The sequence below is a fragment of the Nicrophorus vespilloides genome, unplaced genomic scaffold (genome assembly GCF_001412225.1).
Source record: "Nicrophorus vespilloides isolate i.1.1-1 unplaced genomic scaffold, Nicve_v1.0, whole genome shotgun sequence".
NCBI classification, from domain to species: domain Eukaryota; kingdom Metazoa; phylum Arthropoda; class Insecta; order Coleoptera; family Silphidae; genus Nicrophorus; species Nicrophorus vespilloides.
Window position 1 is genome coordinate 73,653 of NW_017099089.1, and position 23,832 is coordinate 97,484.

Sequence of the window (23,832 nt, forward strand, 5' to 3'; positions counted from 1 at the left end):
AGCATAAAGAAAAGGTAAGATAAATAAATAATTTTCGCGATTGTTGTGCAAACGAATTTTGCAAGTATTAGTTTTTGGTGATGATTACGTAATTGATCCTGCGGTGGCGGCTGCTTTAAATATTTGTGCGTATTTTCACATTGATTTTGACGTCTCCTCCTGCAGAACATGGATGTATAACGGTGCTAGAGGTAATGCGAGAGAGCAGGGAAAAAAGTGAAAGTTCCGGCATTGCCATATACACGAATCGCTACAAAACTGTGCAGTGATAATTCGTCGGCGCGAGTGCTCGAGCCGGGGAGTAAACAAAGCAGCGCTCGAAGTTTTTGCGAATTCGTAAAAAATATAAAAGTGATTTGAGATGAATTTGCTGATCGGGATTTTGATGGTCGTTGCGTGTGCTTGCGCGCAGAGCTTCTTCTCGAGGAATCGTTTCAGGAGGTTTCCTGGGGATACTAGAGCGGCTCCGAGGATTTCGCTGAAGCAGAGATTCACAAATAGGATTATGCAGCATAGGCAGAGGAATACGGCAAGAGTTTGTTATGGTAAGTTTGTTACTTGCCAAGTAAATTGTCAAGTAGTATTAAGCAGGGCCTTATTGAGGTTATCGTTGGTCCTAGACACCATACATCCTTCTCACTAGCCGGCATTTCAACTAAATTTGTTTTTGAATCCTACATTCAATATTTATATGTGGGCCCCAAAAAAAAATATCGTAGGTCCTAAAATATCTCGTGGGCCCTAGATAATGTGATGAACAATACGGCCGTGGTACTAATAAGTAACTGAAAGTATAAGTCTAGGTTAGATGACAGTTGTCAAGTAGCACTGAAAGTAACTGAAAGATAGAATAAATTGGCTTAAACTAAAAATATAAGTCAATTTCTATATTTGCTAAAGTATTTTGTTAAATATTACAATAATTATTATTTCAAAATGTAAGCTATATCCATTTTTTTCAAGTACTTGCAAAAGTTACTTGGCAAGTAAGTCGTAAACATAGTAACGTCCTAAACATAGCTTTTAATATATACATTATGTGGTCATTATTTCTTTTTATTTCAAGTAAATAAATAAGTTACTTGGCAAGTATTGAGTAGTTAATACCTGTCTTTATGAATAATATCAACTATTAAAAATAAAACTTTTATTATAAAATTTCCATTCAATACTGAAATAATAGTATTAAATATGATTATTTGTTACAAGAATTAAGTAACTTGGACAAGTACTTGTGAAACTTATTTAAGACTTATTGATTGGTGTGTACGTACCTTTATATACATCCAGTTTTCTTAAATTATTAACAAACTTTTAAATCTCAATTGCATTATGTATAGGTATTTCTTTTATAGTATACAAACAAATATTACTTTACTAACTATTAAAAATTATATAACATAAAGAAAGAAAAATTTGTTAGAAAATTAGCAAGTTCAAAAATGTATTTACTTTAAAAAAATATATAACAGTATGTTGCTAAGTGTTTATTAAAGTAGAGTTTAAATTTAACAACTTTTGACAGCAGAAACGTCATACTTGACAGTTGAATGATTTGACAATTGTATATAGTTGCTTTACGTCACAATAGCAAAAGTCAATATATATTTAAAAGCAATTTTTATTTTATATTTTTTTTGTTATTTTATTTTATAATTATTTTCAAATAAATTGAACAATTCTTTATTAATTTTGTTTGATACAAATTTGTAATTAACTAAATTATTAACTGTAATTTTCTTTTATTCATCTAATATTGATGTAATAATTATACTAATATTAAGTAAAACAAAATACACGAAAATCAAAACTTATAATTAATTTTGGAAACAATTTAATTTTTAAGTAAATTTTATGAAAACTGTAAATTGTAATGTAATTTTGAATACACTGACGATATTTTTTTCTTCTCAAAACTACGAAATAATAGTAGAAAGTTGTGAAAAGTGAGTTTGCTTATGTCTCAAGAGAAGATACAATAATATAAAAAGAGATTTATTATTCTGCTGTTGCATTACAAAAACGTTAATCTTCAAGTAAAGTACAGAGAATTATGTGTACATCTTTATTGTTGCAAAGAAAACAATGATGTAAAGTGAATTTAAATAGTTAATATTTTTTATACGAGTTTTGAGTTTATTAGTATATAGTGTACATAATATTTATAAAGTCATTACAAAATAACAAGACAAGAAAAATGTAACAATTTTGTTTGTATGTGATACTACTTTTAGTTATTTGCTTCATATTTTATTCACGGTTTGGTCATAAAAATGCTCAAATACAATTAATTGAAACCTAATTACAAATTCTATTTTTTTTAAATATAATTTAAAGTGTCCTTCAGTTTTTAAACGGTTATTGTTTACGACCAATTTGACACAATCGAATTTGGGTCATTGACGTTTCAATTGGAATTTCCTGCAACCGTGCATGCAATCGTATTTAACGCACATTCTCCACTTTACAAAGAGGTTTTGCTTGTTTATTAACTATGAGCACATACTCCATTTGCATGCAGATTTGAACAGTGCGGTCCATTTAATGCGGATTTGCATACAACTGTTATACTGCTAAACGTTATGCAATTCAATCATTTATTGACAGTTGAATGGTCAAATTTAAAACTGGAAAAACTTATATTTACAATCAAATTGAATATAGAAAGTTATATAATCACTATGGAAAAGAAAAATAATAAAATTGGAATGTTATTACTTATCATACTTTGATAGTTTTAAATTTCAAATTGTCCAATTTTAGTTGTCAAAAATGTATATTATTTTATATTTTCTCATATTTGTTTTAAAAATGATTTATTTAAGTTTTGTAAACATTATGGAAACGAATAAAATAACAAAATTACGATTGTATTTGGCAAGTTCATCTGGTGACTAAATTCTGCAACTTTTGACAGCAGGAACGTCATATTTAACAGAAGAATGACATAACAATTGTAATATTTACTTTACATAATAATAACCAAAATGACACCAGAACCAAAGTAATCATTAGGATTAAGACTTTAAGAAAAGAAAAATAATAAAATTGATTTTTTTATTATTTTAGATTCTTTGGTACTTTTAAATTTCAAGTTGTCAAAAATGTATATTATTTTATATTTTCTCATATTTGTTTTAAAAATAGANTAAATTTTATAAATAGTTTTGTAAACATTATGGAAACGAAGAAAATAACAAAATTAGGATTGTATTTGACAAGTTCATCTGGTGAGTAAATTCTGCAAATTTTGACAGCAGGAACGTCATATTTAAAAGATGAATTACATAACAATTGTAATATTTACTTTAGATAATAATAACCAAAATGGCACCAGAACCAAAGTAATCATCAGGATTAAGACTTTAAGAAAAGAAAAATAATAAAATTGAATTTTTTATTACTTTAGATTCTTTGGTACTTTTAAATTTCAAGTTGACAAAAAATTATATTACTTTATATTTTCTCATATTTGTTTTAAAAATAGAATTATATAATGATCTGTGAATGATTAATACTAAAAAAATGTGTAAATTTTATAAACAGTTTTGTAAACATTATGGAAACAAAGAAAATAACAAAATTAGGATTGTATTTGGCAAGTTCATTTGGTGACTAAATTCTGCAACTTTTGACAGCAGAACCAAATTAATCAACGGGTTAAAGTTCTTAAATGTCGCTAAGTGTTATTGTCAAGTATGGTTTTCATGCCTCAAATAATTTGAATAACTAAAATACTTAAAAATGAAACCAGAACCAATGCAATCAACAGGATTAAGTCATTGTATGTTAAGTGTATTATTAAAGTATAGTTGTCACACATCAAGCAGAATCTAAATTTAACAACTTTTGACAGCAGAAACGTCATACTTGACAGTTCAATGATATGACTATTGTAATTATTAGTTTACATCAGAAATTTACTAAATCGTAACAAGAAATAGGATTAATTCCTTGCATCTCGATTAGAAGTAAATTATACTTGTCACGCCTCAAGTTAACAGATTCTAAATTTAACAACTTTTCACAACAATCAAATTATACACATCTAATAGTTACTTTACAATATCACAATAACTAAAAACTACCAAAAATGTATCTAGAACATATGCAATCAATATGATTAGTTACTTTAATCTCTGTTAGTGGTAAAATATAGTAATTACGCCTTCTGACAGCAGAGTCTAAATTTTGAACTTTTGACAGCAGAAACGTCAAACTAAAAAGTTGAATGATATGACAGTTGTAATAGTTGGTTAACGTCACAATAACAAAATTCAACAGAATCAAGTAAAATTATCCTTTATTTATCTTTAATATGTTCATATATAGGTGAGAAAAATAAAATTCAAAAAAAGAAGACAATTGAAATGTCAAATTATCCTTTATTTTGTTTTAAAATGTATATAATATTACATAATATAAAATTCAACAAAAAAAAGAACAACTGAAACGTGAAATTATTCTTTTTTTATTATTACTTTATTAAAAAAAAAATAAGAAGTTTAAAGTCAAGAATAATAAAAGAGAACTGAAATGTCAAATTATTCTTTACATTTTCATAATCAGTTGACCAAAACGAAAGAATTTAAGAAAAATAAACGAAGACAACTGAAACGTCGAATTTTCCTTTATTTTGTATTCAAATTTTCATAATCAATTAAACAAAAAAATAAAAATAGAAAAATATAAGAAAACAACTGAAACGTTAAATTATCCTTTATTTTACTTTAAAATGTTGGTAATCATTTAAAAACAATAAGAGAAAGAAATGTCAACTGAAACGTCAAATTAATCAAATATTTTTGTAATTAACTCAAATTGCTTTAATTATTGTTGACGTAAAACTGTTTCAATTTTAATTAATTAACATTAATTTCTGATTACGAAATACATTAATAACAACAAAGAAATGCTTTCGCCAAGTGGCAATGAACTTAAATCGTAAATAAATTAAAGCGACTTTCACGTAAAAGATCGACTGCATGAGACGCGCACACACACACGTTCACTTCCTGCCAGACAAGACAAATAATTTCCTGTTCTTGTAAATTTTCACAATAAGAATTCACGTTTTATTTATTTATGTTTTTAATAAAAGTGAAATGAAGAAGAAAACGTTGAGTAATCCGTTTTGCAAGCTTTCACCGAGTCGAGAACATCGAGGTGACTTAGCATGTGGGACAATAGTATTAATTATTAATTAATTTCATTACATAATTATGAGCATAAAACAATACACAATTAAAAGTAATCATTAATTTATTAATAAAAAATGCGAAAAATATTTCATTAATAATGAGAAACAAGAAAATTTTTAATAATTATAAAGAAAATCAAACAGAAAAATTCATCTGATAATTGATAAAAAATTAATTACAATAAGAAAAAAGTCGAATTTAAACAATGGTTTTTTTATTGGATTTATTATGTAATTTCACACTGCACATACCTGACACATAATTCAGCGTTTAAATATTGTTTAAGGTCAGAAAGGACACTTACGATAATTGAGTAAACACAAAAAATAAATCAGTGAAAAGTGGTGAAACTTTATTTTTTTTTAAATAATTGTGTAAAACAAGAGCTGATGGCATAATTAGATAAGTTTGTTTGCTGTTCATGTTTTTTACCCGCATTTTTATTACAATTTTACGTGAATCGGTGTGTAATTGATTTGGCCTAGATTTTGCATTGTTCAAATATGTTTTGTTGAAACATTTAACCTATACATTGGGAATAAAAGAAAAACGGAAATATTTTTAACATATTTTTTTTAATTTATTTAGTTTAGTTGAAGAAAAAAAGTTATTAGAAATGAAAGACAAATTAAGCGCCTAATTATCCTGTATTTCACTATAAAATCTTCGTAATCATTTCGGGAAAAAAATATTTATAACAAATATAAATGAATAAATAAGAAAACAACTGAAATGTTAAAGTATACTTAATTTTACTTTAAAATGTTCATAATTTGTTTAAAAAAAAAGTATTTTCATATTCAATTTAATTATTAATGTTATTTATATTAAACAGATGAGTGTTTAATCTAGTTTAAGGCAAATGTCAAAATGTTACTTACTTTGCATTAAAATGTTTATAATTGGTTGAAGAAAAAAGCAATTATATAATTTAAACTTCAAGAATATGAAAGACAAATGAAGTGGACAAATTATCTTTTATTTCACTATAAAATATTCGTAATCATTTTGGGAAAAAAGTATTTATAACAAAAAAAAATGAAGCAATAAGAAAACAACTGTCAAAGTATACTTTATTTTGTTTTAATCTGTTCTTATTAAAGTTACTTATTTTAAACAGATGACCGTTTGAACTAGTTTAAGGCGAATTTAGGGAAAAATGTAAATAATTTATAATATTTTATTGAATAAAATTTTATTTTTTCATTTCCACTAAAGATAAAAAAAAATACCCAATATTATAGAAGAAATTGATTGTAAAAATAAAAAATGTAATTGACTAAAAAAAATAATGAAGAAAAATAGATTGAATAAACTTGTACAATTTTATTCTATTCGAAAAACTCATTGCGATGTTGACGACCTTTCGCACGATTCACATAACAAACTTCTTCCTCGTTGCGTAAAACCTTAAAATTTGCATCAGCACCAAAAATATTTTAGAACTTATATATCTTCTTTTTTTTCGTCAATTCGCACGAATCTCTTAAACATTACTCAAGGAATATTGACTTTTGATATAACCGTTTAAGTTGACTTACCGCATTAGCGAAACAATAAAACCGTTCTTTTTATTTTACTTTACTTGGTTATTTGTTAAATTCCATTCTTCGCGAATAAGTTACGTGAACTGTTCTTTTTTTTCGCTCAATTTAGATTCTTTAAATTCCATCAATGTTTGTTAATATATGGTAATTTTTTTGTTATTCAACTGTTTACTTTCTTAGCAATAATATTATGTAAGTGCACAGACTTTGTTTTCGTCGTTCCAAATCAACTGTTTTTTTTCTTTTGTATTGAGATTATATGCATTCTATTCATATTTAATATTGTTTGTTCAATTGTCTGTCTTAAATAATTATTATTTCATTACAGTTGTAAATATTGATTTTTTTTTTTGTAATAATAATTTTTTTTTGTTCTTATAAATAAATAAATCCGTAACATAGAATCATTTCTTGTTAATCGTTGTTAAAAATCATAGTATTATTTCATTTGAATAAGTAGATAAAATAACATAATGTATGTAAATACGTGTGTTAATGTTGGACATTTTAACTGAAATGTTTAATGCGATAGTGAATTTTTAATATGCGTAATTGGGGAAATGCGCACGAAATGTTTCCATTTTCGTGTAGATTTGCTTAGTCGTCATTTGTATCGATTTAAAATTGACAAAGGAAACACACAAATAGAACAAGAAATGTATTTCCACAGTAAAAAAAAAGCTACTTTAATTTTTATTGTCAAGACTTAATTTTTCATGGATCTGATTTTCATTATTATATTCTGATTTTCGGGTCTATTTGATATAGACTTGCTCATAATAAATCTTAAGAATAAGAAATATTCTACAATACAATTAGATTTTGTTACTGTCGGAATCAGGGTTGTCGGTTGCCACCGCTGATTATCAGTTGTTATGGATCTTTTTTTTGTTTTTCGTAGATCTGATTTTCATTTGTTATGGATCTATTATTCATTTTCAATCGACTAGATCTTCTTAATTTTCATTTGTTACGGTTTAGTTTTTCATTTTTGGTAAAACTGATTTTCTTTTATTGTTTATCTGATTTTCATTTGTTACTGATCAATTTTTCATTTTTCGTAGTTTTGAATTTATTTTATTGTTTATCTGTTTTTCATTTGTAATGTATCTGTTTTTTAACTTTTCAGTCGATTAGATTTTCCTAATTTTCCTTTGTTTATCGAATAGTTTTTTATTTTCTTGTAGATCTAATTTTCATTTATTGTCTATTTGATTTTCACTTGTTATGAATCTGCTTTTTCAATTTCAATCAATTTGATTTTTGTATTGTTTATCTGATTTTCATTTGTTACGGATCAGTTTTTCATTTCTCGTAGTTCTGATTTTAATTTGTTTACGAATCAGTTTTTTATTTGTTTATGTAGATCAAATTTTCATTTGCTTTTCCGTTTCCATGGATTTGATTATCATAATCACTTGATAATCGCTTATTATTAATCTAATTTTCATTTGTTATGGATTAGTTTTTCAATTTTTTATAGATCAAATTTTCACTTGTTTTTATTTTTTTTAGATCTGAATTTCTTTAATTGTTTATCTGATTTTCATTTCTCGTAGCTTTCTTAATTTTCATTTGTTTACGAATTAGTTTTTCAAGTTTTTGTTGTAGATCTAATTTTCATTTATTGTCTATTTAATTTTCACATGTTTTTTATCATTTTCAATCGATTTGATTTTTCTGATTTTCACTAGTTTTTTTATCATTTTCAATAGATTTTATTTTGCTAATTTTCATTTGTTTACGAAACAGTTTTTCATTTTATTTGTAGAACTAATTGTCATTTGTTTTAAACCTATTTTTTTGAATGAATTGAATATTCATTTGTGTTTCCGTTTCCACGGATTTGGTTTTCATAATCACTTGATTATTAATGTTATTAATTTTATTTTCATTTATTATTATACAATTTTTATTCATTTTATTTTCAATTTTACATTAATATTAATTGTTATTTTATTTATGTCTTCAGATACGGTTGGATGTTTCGAGGTGCCACATTCGAGATCACCGCTGCAGAAGACACCGGAAGCACCGGAAACATTGGACACCAAGTTCTTCCTGTTTCGTAGAAACATCAACTTTTCAGAACCGGAAGTCATTTATTACGAAGACGGCGGTAAAAGCCTTTCGGCGTCAAAGTTCAATTTCGAACAACCCTTAAGGATCTTCATACATGGGTACATGAGTAAATGGAACGAGCGTGGAGCTTTCGTCTTTGCAGATTCTTTTCTCAAAATGGTAAGTCTACTTAAAATATAATGATAGGACAACATACAATCTAATCACAAGTCTACTTACAAGCTAATAGTAACTCTACTTAAAATCTAATGGTAAGACTTCTTAGAATCTAACGGTAAATCTACTTAGAATATAATGCTAAGACTACTTAGATTGTATTGGTAAATTTACTTATAACCAAGTGGTAAGACCACTTAGAATCTAATGCTAAGACTACTTAGGATGTATTGGTAAATCTACTTAGAAGCTAGTGGTAAGACTACTTAGAATCTAATGGTAACACTACTTAGAATCTAATGGTAAGTCTACTTAGAATCTGATTCTGAGACTACTTAGAATGTATTGGTAAATCAACATGGTAAGACTATTTAGAATCTAATAGTGACACTACTAGTAAGTCTACTTAGTAAGAATCTACTAGTAAGTCTACTTAGAATCTAACGGTAAATCTACTTAGAATCTAATGCTAAGACTACTTAGAATGTATTGGTAAAATTACTTATAAGCTAGTGGTAAGACTACTTAGAATGTATTTGTAAATTTACTTATAACCTAGTGGTAAGAATCTAATGCAAAGACTACTTAAGATGTTTCGGTAAATCTACTTAGAACCTAGTGGTAAGACTGCTTAGAATCTAGTGGCAAGACTACTTAGAATTTAATTATGAGACTACTTAGAATCTAATGGTAAATCTACTTAGAATCTGATGCTAAGGCTACTTAAAATGTATTGGTAAATCTACTTAGAACCTAATGGTAAGACTATTTAGAATAAAATCTACTTAGAATCTAATAATACCGAAGAAATATCTGTGTTTATTTTTTTGAAAGATACAAATCGAAATCAATGTGACTAATAATTATTTACTTAAAGAAAAGATTTGTTTGTTGAGAAATAAATTATTACACTAATTAATCATCTTGTTAATTTAATAAATCGTTACTTCAAGTGCACTGAAATGGAATTTAATCATTATTAATTAATTCTTGCAATGCTATAATGAATTTCAATTACACAACACGTACGTTTGCTAATTGCTATTACTCAAGGTTAGGAATTGTTAGTGTCTAACTAAAAAGGTCATTTAAACTAATTAAAATGTAATTATCAACATTGATAAATTAAACTGGAGTATATAATTAAAAAAAATATATATGAAACAATATGAAATAAAAGTTAAACCGCAAAGAAAATCAATTTCTAAACTATTTCTCTAAGGAAGTGAAACCAAAGAATAAATCGATTCGATTCAGAAAAGTTATATAAGTTGAATTTAAAAAAAATGCAAATGGTAAAGAAATAGTAAAAGTTTCTTCAAGAAAAAATATTTCAAATATTTTTAATATAATTATCAAATATTTATTGTATTACATTCTGTTCACAAAATATATTTTCTTGACAAAATTGGATAAATTTTGAATTTTATTTGTCAAACATCTAAATTTGACAATCAAAATGTCAAAATATTACAAGATTATCAATTGCGTAAAAATGTTATATATTTCAATGTTAATAAAGTATAATTTATTGCATAAATAAAAATACAAATAAATATGATTATTTTTGTTAATTTACTAACAATTTCACTATTTCTATTTAACTCTTAATTTAAATTTGATAAATTAATGAACTCTACTTGTCAGAAGAAAACGTCACATTGAATTGACATTTAAACTGTCATTTTTTTTTTCATTTTTTTTTAAATTGACACAATTTATTTATGGGTAATAGTTTTAGGAAGTTAAGCAAGATTCAGTGATGATAGAGTTTGGATTGATGATCCAATTATTATAATCATCGTGATTATTAGGAATGGAAACATATTTTTTATAGATTTATTATATAACATTTGTTGGTTTACTTATATTAATGATATTTCTTTAATGTTAATTCCTGCAATTTACTCGTATTAAAAAGAAAATCGAGTTTGATTACTTTTATTTCCAATCGAAGTGTAATTTTCTTTTGATTATTTCCTCAAGGAATTGCTATTAATCCATTATACTAATTTTATTCATAATTTATTAATTTCATGTATACATCAAGGGCAATAACATTGAATAAAGTAATTATACAGAACAATAAAAATATCTCATATAGTACGGGTATTATGTATAAAACCGGACTATTCGAGGACTTAATCATAAAGAGAACAAGAAGAGAGTAAAATATAGATTTAAAAAAAACGAACACTTATGATAATTATGTGTATTCATTTTTTAGAAATTATTTTACTCAATTATTAAAATTTATTTTTGCACATTTTCAAACCGTACTATACTGAATCCGCACTATTCGAGGTATTACTAAACTTACTTCAATTAGAGCAATTTATATGATATGTCAATACTAAAAAAGATTGACGCAATATTCATTAGAATTTCATTTGTAATATATTTATTTTACCTTGATCAAATTTTAATAAATAACATGATATAAACTATACATTAACTAATAAATAAAATTGACATTTGACATATGTCAATATAAAAAAAATATATCAACAGAAATTAATATTCATTGTTTCACCTTGAATCAAATCTAGACCCAATGTCAATTTTATTTATTATATGAATAATTATACGTATAAATGAATAAATATTTAAATATACATAAATCTAGCATAGAAAGTATACAATAATTCGTGACAATTTTCAAAATAAAGTGATTTGAATGAAGGTTATTTGTTGCAATTAAAGTTTGAATCGTATATCAGCGTCTCTAAATTGGGTCGCGAAATGACAGGTGTCACTTTATGTCAAAACAGGGAAATGCACTTATCAATTGGATCGCAGTACAACTACAAACAAACATATTGGATCGCATTGCCAGAAGACATGAAGAAATTTACTTGTTTTAATTAAAGTGTGTATATTATGTAGACAGTAAGAAAGAAATCAAACGTAAATTAATAATAACAGCTTATTAAAAGGCTTCGCCTTGAATAAAATCGTAAACAGATGTGGACTTATTCTGTTAACACCGTTTACGTGATTTCTCTTCTCTCAGAAGCATAAATGTCTTGACCTTCCCGAATACCCAATTTCGTATACAATCCAATTTTTCTGCATGATTCCGTACATTTTCAGTGCAACAACAAATGATGACAACGATAACATCAGCAATAAATAATAACAAAGAAATGAAAAAAAAGGAAGTGCGTCGGAAACGTTTACCTTTCTAAAAACGCCCTACGATCATTACAAATTGCGTGTGACTGCACAAAAGCAGCATTAATTATTCACCTGAAAACGGGAATAAATTGTAAAGAGCAAGTGAACAGGTGGAAAAATGTTCATTATTCGTGTCAATATGGGAAAAAAGAGAAGTAAATAGAGAAGAAATACATATATTTTTTTTTTGGTTGTGTGCGCAACAATGGTTGGGCGCGCCAGGAATTAAGGGCGCGACAGTAAGTAATCATATTTACCCGAAATCACCCAATTTAATGTAATCAATCATCGGATATTTACCGTGGAGCATATATAAAGAGGAAGGCTAATTCAGTATTGGGAACGAGCGTTTAGCGGACATGATCAAGTTTATAAGAGTAGATGAAGATAGTTTGATTGGTGCAAGAAACAAAGATGTGATGTGATGAGAATACTTATTCTGATGTGTCTGATGTTGGGGTTAGAAGCTTTGGAGTTGATGATGAAAGATGACGATGAGAATAGATCTTTGAACGAATGTCTGTTGAAGATGACTGAGACATATGCAAAGGATGAAGCTGTATCCATCTATGGGAGCAAGGTTTTTGATTACTTTATAACCAAAACTAATACTTCTTTGCTGATCTTCGATTCAATTAAAGCTACGTTAAAGATTACAAAGTTAATCGTGATCAATGTCGAGACTGTTGAAGTTTTGATGAAGATATTGGAGATGCTTTGGGCTGAGACTGTGCTAAATCAAAATCAGAAATTTGTTGTGGTAATTAGTGAGAATCGTGAGGATGAAATCATTGAAGTTCTTTGGAGTTATTCTATAGCGAATTTCGTTATTGCGTCGCAAAGTGGGATTGGTGTGGAGTTCAAAATTTGGTTCCCATTTCAATCAAAGTGCGGCAGCGATTTTAGCACTTCAAAAGTGGTGGCTGGATGTAAATTTGGTAGATTTACCAATGAGAATGACCTGTTTCCTGCGAAGGTTCCAAAGAGCTTGAAGAAATGTCCAATTACCATCAAAACCCAACCTTGGGCGCCATATATTTACAAACCAGTTGGTTTTGATAACCTGACTAAAAGTTACCTATTCCGTGAAGGAGTTGAGATTTCCATCATCAAATTGTTGGCGCAAATAGCCAATTTCACTCCGATCTACCATTTAATTGAAAACGGTCAAAATTGGCGCGAGGATCTTAGCAATAATAAGAGCGTTTTCTCGCAGTTGTGGAGAAGGAAGTATCATATCTTGATCTGCAGTTCTATAGCTACAGTCTTCAGAGATAAGTACTTGGATTATTCAGATTGGTATTATATAGAGAGGGATACGATTTGCGTTCCAACTGCGAGGATTAAGGAGAGTTGGAAGAAGCTCACCACTTTGGTTTACGTGCAGTTGATGATGCTGGGACCTTTATTGATCTACACTTTGATTACTTTGTGGATGACCAAGTTTTTACCTGAAATTAACAGGTACAAGGATTTTGTTGAAATCATCTTTGCTTACGAAGGAGCCTGGTTGAACATCTCCAACCCGATTCTACCGAAAACCTATACAGCTCGGATACTGTACAGCTTCTGGTTGCTCTTCGTTCTCCTGATGAACACAACTGTACAAACATCTCTCTTCAGCGTTCTTAATCAATTAGTCTACGAGCACCAAATCTCTGATAAAGCTGATCTCGTTGCTAGCTCTTTAAACATCTTGATTCCTTGCAACTTTGAAAGATACTTCTCCGATTCACCAATTGATCGAGAAATTATTGAAAGAAACAAAGGATGTGATTACATGTCCAAATGTCTTCACGACGCTTCTGTAAACAGATCTGCAGCAGTTGGCACACAACTGAACGTCTTGAACTTCGATGCGTACAAATACACGGATTATCAAGGAAATGCCATGCTGAAATGCTTTGACGAAAGCTTAGATCAAAACTACATCCGCTCTATAATCTCCAAAAACTACCTCCTGAAAAGCAGATTCGATGAGATCGTCAGAAAAGTTCGTTACTCCGGAATCACCGATTTCGTGATGAGGTATACTTTGTACAAGAGGATGATTGCAAGATTCTACAAGAAGAAGACAAGCACTGAAGCCTTGCGCGATAGGAGGATTCTACGATTCTCCGATTTCAGACTGATCTTCTTCATGTATTTTGTGTGCACGTGCGCTTCGATTTTTACTTTTCTTGCTGAAATTATTATAGTCCAGTGTAAAAAAATAGAGATAAGAAATATTGGAAATAAACAAAAGATTTAATTTTGACCTTGACAGGTATGATCTGTTGACAACCTTTTGATCTATAATCTTAATCCTTATTTTTCTGAATTTTAGTAATACTTATAAACAGAAGTGTCAAATCAATTTTTCAGATTTTCATAAATTTTTGACATTGACATTTCGATTGACATATAATGACATATAGTAAATGAAATTATTAACGAAATATTAATACAATTCTATACACTCTTAATGTGAACAATTTATATAAATCAATTTAATTAATGTGTTTTTGTTGCTAAACAAATATTATTATTAATTAAACTAATTAAATGTCACGTATCGAGCAAAGTTTTGATACTTTGTTCAAAATCACCATGGTAACCATATATAACTTTGTTTTACAACATTTTCTGTACTTCGGTATATCAATCACTTTGCATTTTCATAATTAAGCATTTTTAATAAATGACACACACGGAAATCCAAATACACGAATCAATATATGAACATCAAGCAAATAAATTCGACCTAACATTAAACATATTGATATTATTTCCGCTTAATAAATATTTGTTATTTATTAGAAAATTGTATTTCCTAGAACGTTGAACGACTATTATTATGTTTATAACTTATGAGTATGATTTACAATCTACAGTAAACATATCATTAAAATTAATATTTATATGTAGTGTATACAAAATATTTTAGTATTATTTATACAATTAGTATACTTAGACTATATTTATACTGAAATTGACACATGAGAGACAAGTGTTTTCAAATGTCAAAATTATGTAATTCCTAAGATTAAAATAACTTAATTTAAAAGTAAAAATGCAAAAAAACCTAAAAATGTTTACATGTTCAATTTACATAAATGTTTATAAATGATTGTATATAAAAAAATCACTTAACTATTTTTTTTTATGAAATAATGTAACAACAATATTTCTAAAGACCAGTTGGAAAGTGTACATAAAACAATAATTAACTATTTCCAATTGCATGGAATCAACGGTTTGATGCGTTGCAATTAAAGAGATTGGTGATTGAAAGAACAAAGGGGGGAAAAAGCGTAAAATTAACGTTAATTAACGATAATTAAAATGCGAGATGTTGGATGCAACAACTGCAATTGTACCAAATAAGCAATGACAAATGCATTTGCGAGAGGAAAGTGGAAAGGATCGGAATTGCGTTCGCGCGGGATTTCAACATCCTCGGGAGTTGCGTGCGATCGTAAAGAAAAATACAGACATAGATGGAATTACAGTAAATATTGCACAAACAACTTGAAAATACGTGCGTGGAATTTGAAATTTCGTTGTATTTTAGAAAAGTTCTGCATTCTATTTCATTTTGCAGTAGATAAGATTATGCAATGAATGAACTAAATCGTTTTAGTAAAAGATTTTTTCAGAATATTTAACTTCTCAGTTTTTCAATAGTAAATTATGTAGTTTGAGATTATCAGATAGCAAACATTTAAATTAAATTTGACATTTATGAATGACAATACTAATTAAGTTCAACTGTTAAATGTTTGATTAGATTAATTAGGTTAGGTTAAATTTTAAAGGTGTCCACAGAGTACTCGATTCTGCCAAGTACTAATTATTTACTAAAATGATAGTTTACAGCTGATGCATCAAAAGTTCAAGATCATTTAGGTCAGTGTTTTTCAACCTATAGGTACTATTACATTCTTAATGTATCGCTAAATGACAGCTGTCACCTTGTGTCAAAGTGAGAAACTGATGAAATACTTGAAATTGGGTTGTTGTACAAACACTAAAAGGTAGAGAAATACTAATTTATACTTTTCTTTCAGAATGACAGTAATTTCATTGTCATGGATTGGTCTAAAGGTGCCAGAGGACCTCAGTATACTACAGCAGCAGCAAACACGGAATTAGCAGGAAGACAACTTGGTATACTGCTGATGGCTATGATCAACAACGGATTGAGCTCTAAGAAAATTCATTTGATCGGATTTTCCTTGGGTGCTCACGTCGCTGGATGCGCTTCAGAACTGTTAAAATCTAACGGAAAGATGTTGGGAAGGATCACCGGTTCGTATCTAAATATTAGTATCTTAAAGGTTTACTAATGATGTAACATGAAGGACTGGACGCCGCTGGACCTTTGTTCCGACACAACCATCTGAAGGAGCGGTCCAAGAAATTGGACATATCCGACGCGGATTTCGTTGATGTTTTACACACTGACTCGAGTCCGGTGAGTCTAATCATTATTTTTTTTTTGGAAAACTAAAGAAGGAAAATTTAAGGTTTTCGTTGATGGTTTCGGTCTTTGGGAACCAATCGGACACGTCGATTACTTCGCCAATGGAGGTCAAGAACAACCTGGCTGCACTGACAGACATCCTTCTGTTGTCGTCACTACTTTTGGTCTGAACTTATTCAAGAAAATTAAGTTTAAGTAATAATCAATATTTTTCTTAAAACAGAAAGGACTTTAAGTAGAGACACAGCCTGTAGCCACATCAGAGCAGTCCACTTATTCCTGGAGTATCTTCAGAACAAATTGTCCGGAAACGGATGCGAATTCACGGCGTTTAAATGCCCCGGAGGACTTCCTTCCTTGTCAACGGTCAATGCTTCCCGCAACTTGGGGATAGGGAAACAGATAAATTGGCTTTGAGCCCTAAATACCACGATTTGGGAACGTTCGGAGAGCCGAGAGGTGATGGTGTCATGTACTTTGTGACGCGCGGCAATTCGCAGTTTTGCGGTGAGTCAAAAACACAGCTTAGAGTAAATTGAAGGTATTTATTAATTGCTATTTAGGAACCCAACTCCAGGCCGTTGTAGATGTTTCTTCGAAGACCGAAGCGGCGAGAGGAATGTTGTCTATGAAGATGTTGCACGGGAATTTCAGTACGAAATTCTCTTTTAACTTCGAGTAAGTCAATAGATAATTTTGTAAAAACGTGTACCTTTTCAATATTGTTTATTTATCCGGACTAACGTACATATATTCATGCAAACGTACAATGATATCAGGTTTTCTATACTCATATATGTATATATTATTTACTATGAAAATTTGTACGTTCGTATGAATGACAAGTACGTACGTGCGAACGTGTACACAAAAATTAATACGTGCTTTGATAAAACAATTTAATAACGTACATTTGCTAAGGGTACTCCAGATGTACGTTAACTGAACGCTGACCTACATTTGGTTTTTCTTACAGCTTTTCAGAGAGTGTGAGTTCACCGCTTTACTCTATCAAAGCCGCCCAGTTCAAATCGATGGACTCGAATGTTGAGAGCGTTTCAGCTTACGTAAGCTTCATACCTTTCGAAGACAACAACAATGACACTTCGCATTCCGGCAAGAGTTTTGCGTTTGATAAATTGATGATAAGGGACATGTACGGACACAGGTAATAATTATGTAGACTAAACTTCACTACATAATAAATTAATTAATATTTACTACAAAAAACTATTACTTTATAAACTTTTTATAGATTCAGGCTAATCCTAAAATTTGAAATATTGAACAAATTTATTCTAGTAAAGCAATCTTAATTTCACTAATTATTATACTATTTTAGACTAATCAAGTTTACAATTTTTGTGTATCTAATTCTCTTCTATTTGTATTTTTTGCAGTTGGAGTTTCTGCGGTGGAAATACAGTTGTCGGTTTATCTAAACTTGGACCGATTTCGGTGAAACTGAGCAGAAAAGGGTGCAGCGTTTAATTTCCTCCCCAAATTCCATTAAATGTGTTCAATGGAAATTCTATGAAGATTGAAAGTGCACGTATATTGAACGTTGCTGCAAATAACTAATAGCGGACCAAGTGATAAACGTTTTGTTTTCCGAAACGATGTTTTATTTAAATTATTATACTGTCTATATATTTTATTTTCGTTTTAAATAATAAATTAATAGAAACTAAAACCTTGTTCAAATCATTCAGCCTCTCAATATTTATTATATATCTTTGTTCTGTTTTCATTAAAATTTCAGTTACAAACAAATAGAGTAAATTTTCTTATTGTACTTATTAGTAAAAATACTGATTTACTTATTTTTTTAGTAAAAATTACTGATTTTCTCGGAAACTATAATAAATTGAATACATTCTTAAGATACATATGAAAGCTGCATGTTTTGTGATTGTAGAAAATCGATTTCCAAACTGTGAGGCGCGCGAATATTAGTTACAGTGAGAAATTTTACAAATGACTGCTAAAGTTTTAACTATTTTATAAAATTGAGGGGTGAGGGGAGGCGCCAAATGATTAAATACTTTTAAGGGAGGCGTAGTAACATCAAGTTTGGAAACCACTGATGTAGAGAGTATTCATACATTGTTGTGGTTTACTCCATGTCGCTGTAATTCGCATTCAAAGTTGAAACAAATGAAAAATTAACGTTCGAAAAAGCAGTGTTTTCACATTTTAGTGATTTTCTCGGAAACTATAATAGACCGGTGGCAATCGCAAGCCCGACAACCGAAATCCCGTCTATCGAAATCCCGACGTTCGAAATCCCTGCTGTCTCAAAATCCCGACTACATTGAAATCCCGACTACCATAATCCCGACAATCAAAATCCCGACAGTGTCTTTTTTATTATAAATTTCCACAATAACATTTTTATGGTAGTCGGGATTTCGATATAGTCGGGATTTCAATAGACGGTCTTTCGGTTGTCGGGCTTTCGATATAGCCCCATAATAGACATAATCAAGTTTGTCTGCTATTATGTAATAGGAACAGCGCCAAAACCGATGAACTATAAAGTTTAAGTGTAATGTTAATAGATGTTATATTTATATATTTCAGCTAATTTTGATACTTTTCTAATTTGGACTTGAAAATTGAATTAATTACTTAATTATCAAATACAATTAATTATATAATATTGTATTCTCATACAATTTACTGTTGTTATATTTTACTATATGTATATGCGGTTGCATATAGTAAATTAAACTTTAGCTAATTTTGGTGCGTTTCCTATTGACATATAACGGTTTATTTTATTATTTAATTAACAAATGCAATTAATTATATAATTAGTCTAATCATTTAAAATTAACTTATTTATGTTTTGCAAGCTGTATGTTTGGTTGCATACAGTATTGTTAACTTATTGTAATATATAACAATCTGTTAAATTGACATTAAAAAGTACCATTAAAAATATTATTATGAATAGAAATTGAAGTCAATTAAGACAGATTTTAATTAAGAAAAATTATTATTTCATTATTATCACAATTTTAAGAGATTGCAAATTACTAGAATCACTGATTTTAAAAAATATGTTTAATTGTTTACTGGTAATTATTCAATATTAAAACAATTGAAAATAAATTAAGTAAAGAATGATTAGGACAAGTAGGTAGGTATATTTTGCCAACAAACAAATGAATTAGCAGTGCGTACCAACTTTATTCGTTCAAAAAAATGCATATGATTCGAAACATTAAATAAGTTCAAAAATTCAAGTGGTAGAAGTACAGGCCAATAAAACTTCTACGCGATCTATAATATTACTTAGTAGAAAACCAAAACATAAAAAATTCAAAAAAAAAATAAACACATTTTATACATACAACGTTACGTTACGTCAAGAATGAGAGGGGGAAATTAACAAAAAAAAAATAATAATAATAGAGATTGAGTATGAAAATTTTACGTTCAGTTCCGTTGAAATAGAACTTTGTGAATTGTGGATATATCCGGCACCAATTTATTGGACGAAGCTCCCTTCCTTACACTGAAAATAAACATTCGTTAGTAAAGATTTAAACTTTTATAGTTATTATAACTCACCCTTCCGTGGTTTTGATGGCAGGTGCTGTGGGATTGTTTCCAGGCCTGTTATTGACCAACAGACACTTCATAGGTTGACCATCCAACTGCCTATTGTGATAAGTGTCTACAGCCTTTTGCGCATCTTTCAGATTTTTGTAGATCACTTCAGCCGTGCCTGGACGCACCAATCTGGCTACGAAGAGCTGACCAATATCTTCAAATAACTCCTAAAACAAACAAAAGGTTTTCCTTTGTTAAACATTTCAATTTAGTTCAGAGTTAATGGTTGTTAGGAAACATATTAGATTATGTTCTTATAATTTCTGAATTTCTGAAAACTAAAATTGATATTTCATATGAAATAATTAAGGAACTGTTACTTTTGATGAAAAACTATTAGACTTGACTAGTGAAACTATTGAAAAATTCGAATTCTCTTAAGAAATACCATTAATTAACAGAAAACTTGAATATGATGTTGGAAATATCAATCTTGTACCTTTATTTAACTTACCCTAATGTCATCTTGTGTAACTGATGTCTGTAAATTAGAGACAACTATCCTATGACCCATGGGCACCACAGCCATGACATTAGACTTGGGCACACTTGATGAAGGTTTAGAGTCCAACCTTGAATGGATGTCAGAAGACATCCTGCCCATACCAGGCCTAGTCATTGTCTCCACCACCATAGGTTCATCCTCGATGGACCTCATTTTCGACGAGAACGTACTCCAATCACCGCTACTCCTGTCACTGACCAACCCCCTGGAAATGGTCAAATCCATGTGTGGCCTAGGCATATCCACCTGATACGATGGATAATACCTGTAAATATCCGGGTGATGATCGTACCCGAACTGCGGCATCATCGGCATCGAATAATCGTTACGTATAGTCTTCTTAAGCACCGGAGGCTGAAACTCCTTCGTCGGCCTCTTCGCCATCTTCTTAATCGGCCTGCTCGCTCTCGGCGCCGTCAACAATCCCAACTGCTGCTGAATCTTCGTGTTCATTGTCGACGGCATACGATTTTTATTAGTCACCAGCGAGATTTTACCATTACGATCTGTCTTCTTCAGAATGTTGTGCCCAATCACCTGCACATTGTGATTGTCATTTCCATTCACCTTCTGCCTCAGCCTAACCAATTTACTCCTGGCATCTTTACCTTTCGCCATGCTAGCCAGTATATCTCTGGCATCAGTCACAGTGTTCCTCTTCTTCTGGATGATTTTCTGTCTGGCATCACCAACCACCTTCTTTTTGATCACTTTACCACCTCCGGAGACGCGCTTCCTGATGCCATTGTTAGACCTATCTGCATTAGCCTTCTTGTTACTACAACAACAACAACAACAAACAAACAATCAATTAGCAACTAAACAAAGTGTAATTTTGGAGGTAACCAAAATAGATATTTCTTAAGTTTCCACGAATGTGGGAGGTTACGAAGAACGCTTGACCGCATTTGGAGCTGCATACAAAAATTCTTCACACATAACGTTCACTTACCGAAAACTGGTGTTGGCCATTTTCGCGCGTCTAGGTTATAGATCGAGTGCGATCTTCAAAATACTGTTTATATTCCAGATTAATTGAAATACTAAATGAACACTGAATGATTGCATGCAAAACACACAATACAAATTAATATTCTCCCTCCTTCCTACGATCAACTGTCAGCTTGCATTTGGTCGATGACTGCAATTTCAATGCTGCCAACGCGAAAGTTCTTAGGATATTGGCAGCTCCGAATATGACCATGACCTAAATATATTCAAAATCTACATCAAACCAAAACTTTCAATTATCTATTTAATTACTCCATTTAATATAAACAAAAGCTTTTTAATTATTCATTACAATTCTATAGAATTTAATTATTTATATATCATTAATTAACACAAACTATAAACAATAGTATTGCTTAATTATTGATTAATAAACAAAGATTACTAGCAAAGAAAATTGATAATCAATACAATTTTTACACATAATTGTCATATTAGTTTTAACACTAATAATAATAGTTTATAATTGTTTCCATTTATCCAAAAATTTAAAGTTTTGCAAAATTAATTTCAGATTTTTCATATTTAATTAATCCGACGATATTAATTACCATAGAAACCAATGTAGAATCTTCACTAAAGACTAAATTAATCCGATTTTATTCATACCTATTAATACAATTCTATAAAAATTTGATTGTGAATCATTTGATTAAGCTCACTACCTGCCAATGGTATTTAATTACGTTGCAATCTGCGGTTTGCCAATTTCTGACAATAATTAGGTATATTTTTAAGGGTCTATATCGCAAACCCGACAACCGAAAGACCGTCTATTGAAATCCCGGCTTTATTAAAATCCCGACTACCGTAATCCCGACTATATCGAAATCCCGACTACCATACAAATGTTATTGTAGAAATTTATAATAATAAAAGACACTGTCGGGATTTGGATATAGTCGGGATTTCAATATAGTTGGGATTTTGATTGTCGGGATTATGGTAGTCGGGATTTCGAACGTCGGGATTTTGAGGCAGCCGGGATTTCGAACGTCGGGATTTCGATACACTCGGGATTTTGAACGTCGGGATTTTGAACATCGGGATTTGATAGACGGGATTTCGGTTGTCGGGATTGCGATTGCCACCGTATTTTTAAGAACAAGCAACACTATATTCACTTTACGAAAAACTATTTGTATTCATCGCAAAATAAGCAAATATTTATCATTAATCTTAGATAATTAGAAAAGATGTTAAGTTAATTAATTTCTTAGAAAATTTAATCGATTATTGCTAAAAAAAAAAAACATAGTAAACTTATATAATAAAGGACAAACAAATGATTAAATTTAAAGCTAAATTGTAGATAATTTTAATTTTTTGAAGTAGTAATGGACTTTACATCAAATTAGCACTGATAATATGAAAATTATTTACTTATCTAATGGAAATTTGATCACTTTAGATTTAGAATTATTTGGGGTTTACGTATTACACATCAAATCTTCTTTATTATTGTTTTGAAACAATTGTTGAAAGTGTTCTAACTTGAAGAAAAGAAAAAGTAAGTAATCAAATATAAATGACCAAAATTAATTGCTATAAATTATTCTAAAACTTTTTGTATTCATCGCAAAATAAGCAAATATTTATCATTAATCTTAGATAATTAGAAAAGATGTTAAGTTAATTAAATTCTTAGAAAATTTAATCGATTATTGCTAAAAAAAAAACAAAGTAAACTTATATAATAAAGGACAAACAAATTATTAAGTTTAAAGCTAAATTGTAGATGATTTTAATTTTTTGAAGTAGTAATGGACTTTACATCAAATTAGCACTGATAATATGAAAATTATTTACTTATCTAATGGAAATTTGATCACTTTAGATTTATAATTATTTGGGATTTACGTATTAAACATCAAATCTTCTTTATTATTGTTTTGAAACAATTATTGAAAGTGTTCCAACTTGAAGAAAAGAAAAAGTAAGTAATCAAATATAAATGACCAAAATTAATTTCTATTAATTAATATAAAACTATTTGTATTCATTGCAAAATAAGCAAATATTTATCATTAATCTTAGATAATTAGAAAAGATGTTAAGTTAATTAAT

The 23,832-nt window shown here is 29.3% G+C and overlaps 2 protein-coding genes across 2 annotated transcripts; one reads left to right on the plus strand and one right to left on the minus strand.

The window, feature by feature from the left end:
• The first annotated feature begins 216 nt into the window (after positions 1 to 216).
• On the plus strand, positions 217 to 17,121 carry LOC108563985 (pancreatic triacylglycerol lipase-like). The gene is made up of 6 exons (XM_017922846.1): positions 217 to 545; positions 8,721 to 8,989; positions 16,213 to 16,453; positions 16,507 to 16,619; positions 16,672 to 16,792; positions 16,852 to 17,121. Exons 1-6 carry the CDS (start codon positions 362 to 364, stop codon positions 17,043 to 17,045), a joined length of 1,122 nt encoding a protein of 373 aa, XP_017778335.1. The 5' UTR covers positions 217 to 361; the 3' UTR covers positions 17,046 to 17,121.
• Positions 17,122 to 19,803: 2,682 nt separating this feature from the next.
• LOC108563984 (polymerase delta-interacting protein 3-like) lies at positions 19,804 to 21,902 on the minus strand. Its single transcript, XM_017922845.1, has 4 exons — positions 21,707 to 21,902; positions 20,704 to 21,532; positions 20,208 to 20,416; positions 19,804 to 20,151 (listed from the first exon to the last, which is right to left on the minus strand). The coding sequence occupies exons 1-4, from the start codon at positions 21,724 to 21,726 to the stop codon at positions 20,073 to 20,075; spliced, it is 1,137 nt and encodes a 378-aa protein (XP_017778334.1). The 5' UTR covers positions 21,727 to 21,902; the 3' UTR covers positions 19,804 to 20,072.
• Positions 21,903 to 23,832: the final 1,930 nt, after the last annotated feature.

Coding starts and splice junctions, on each gene's coding strand:
- LOC108563985 (XM_017922846.1), top strand. CDS start 362: ATGAATTTGCTGATCGGGATTTTGATGGTCGTTGCGTGTGCTTGCGCG. Junction 546..8,720: donor TACGGCAAGAGTTTGTTATG/GTAAGTTTGTTA, acceptor TTATGTCTTCAG/ATACGGTTGGATGTTTCGAG. Junction 16,620..16,671: donor TACACACTGACTCGAGTCCG/GTGAGTCTAATC, acceptor GGAAAATTTAAG/GTTTTCGTTGATGGTTTCGG.
- LOC108563984 (XM_017922845.1), bottom strand. CDS start 21,726: ATGGCCAACACCAGTTTTCG. Junction 21,533..21,706: donor ATGGCCAACACCAGTTTTCG/GTAAGTGAACGT, acceptor TTGTTGTTGTAG/TAACAAGAAGGCTAATGCAG. Junction 20,152..20,207: donor GCCATCAAAACCACGGAAGG/GTGAGTTATAAT, acceptor GTTTATTTTCAG/TGTAAGGAAGGGAGCTTCGT.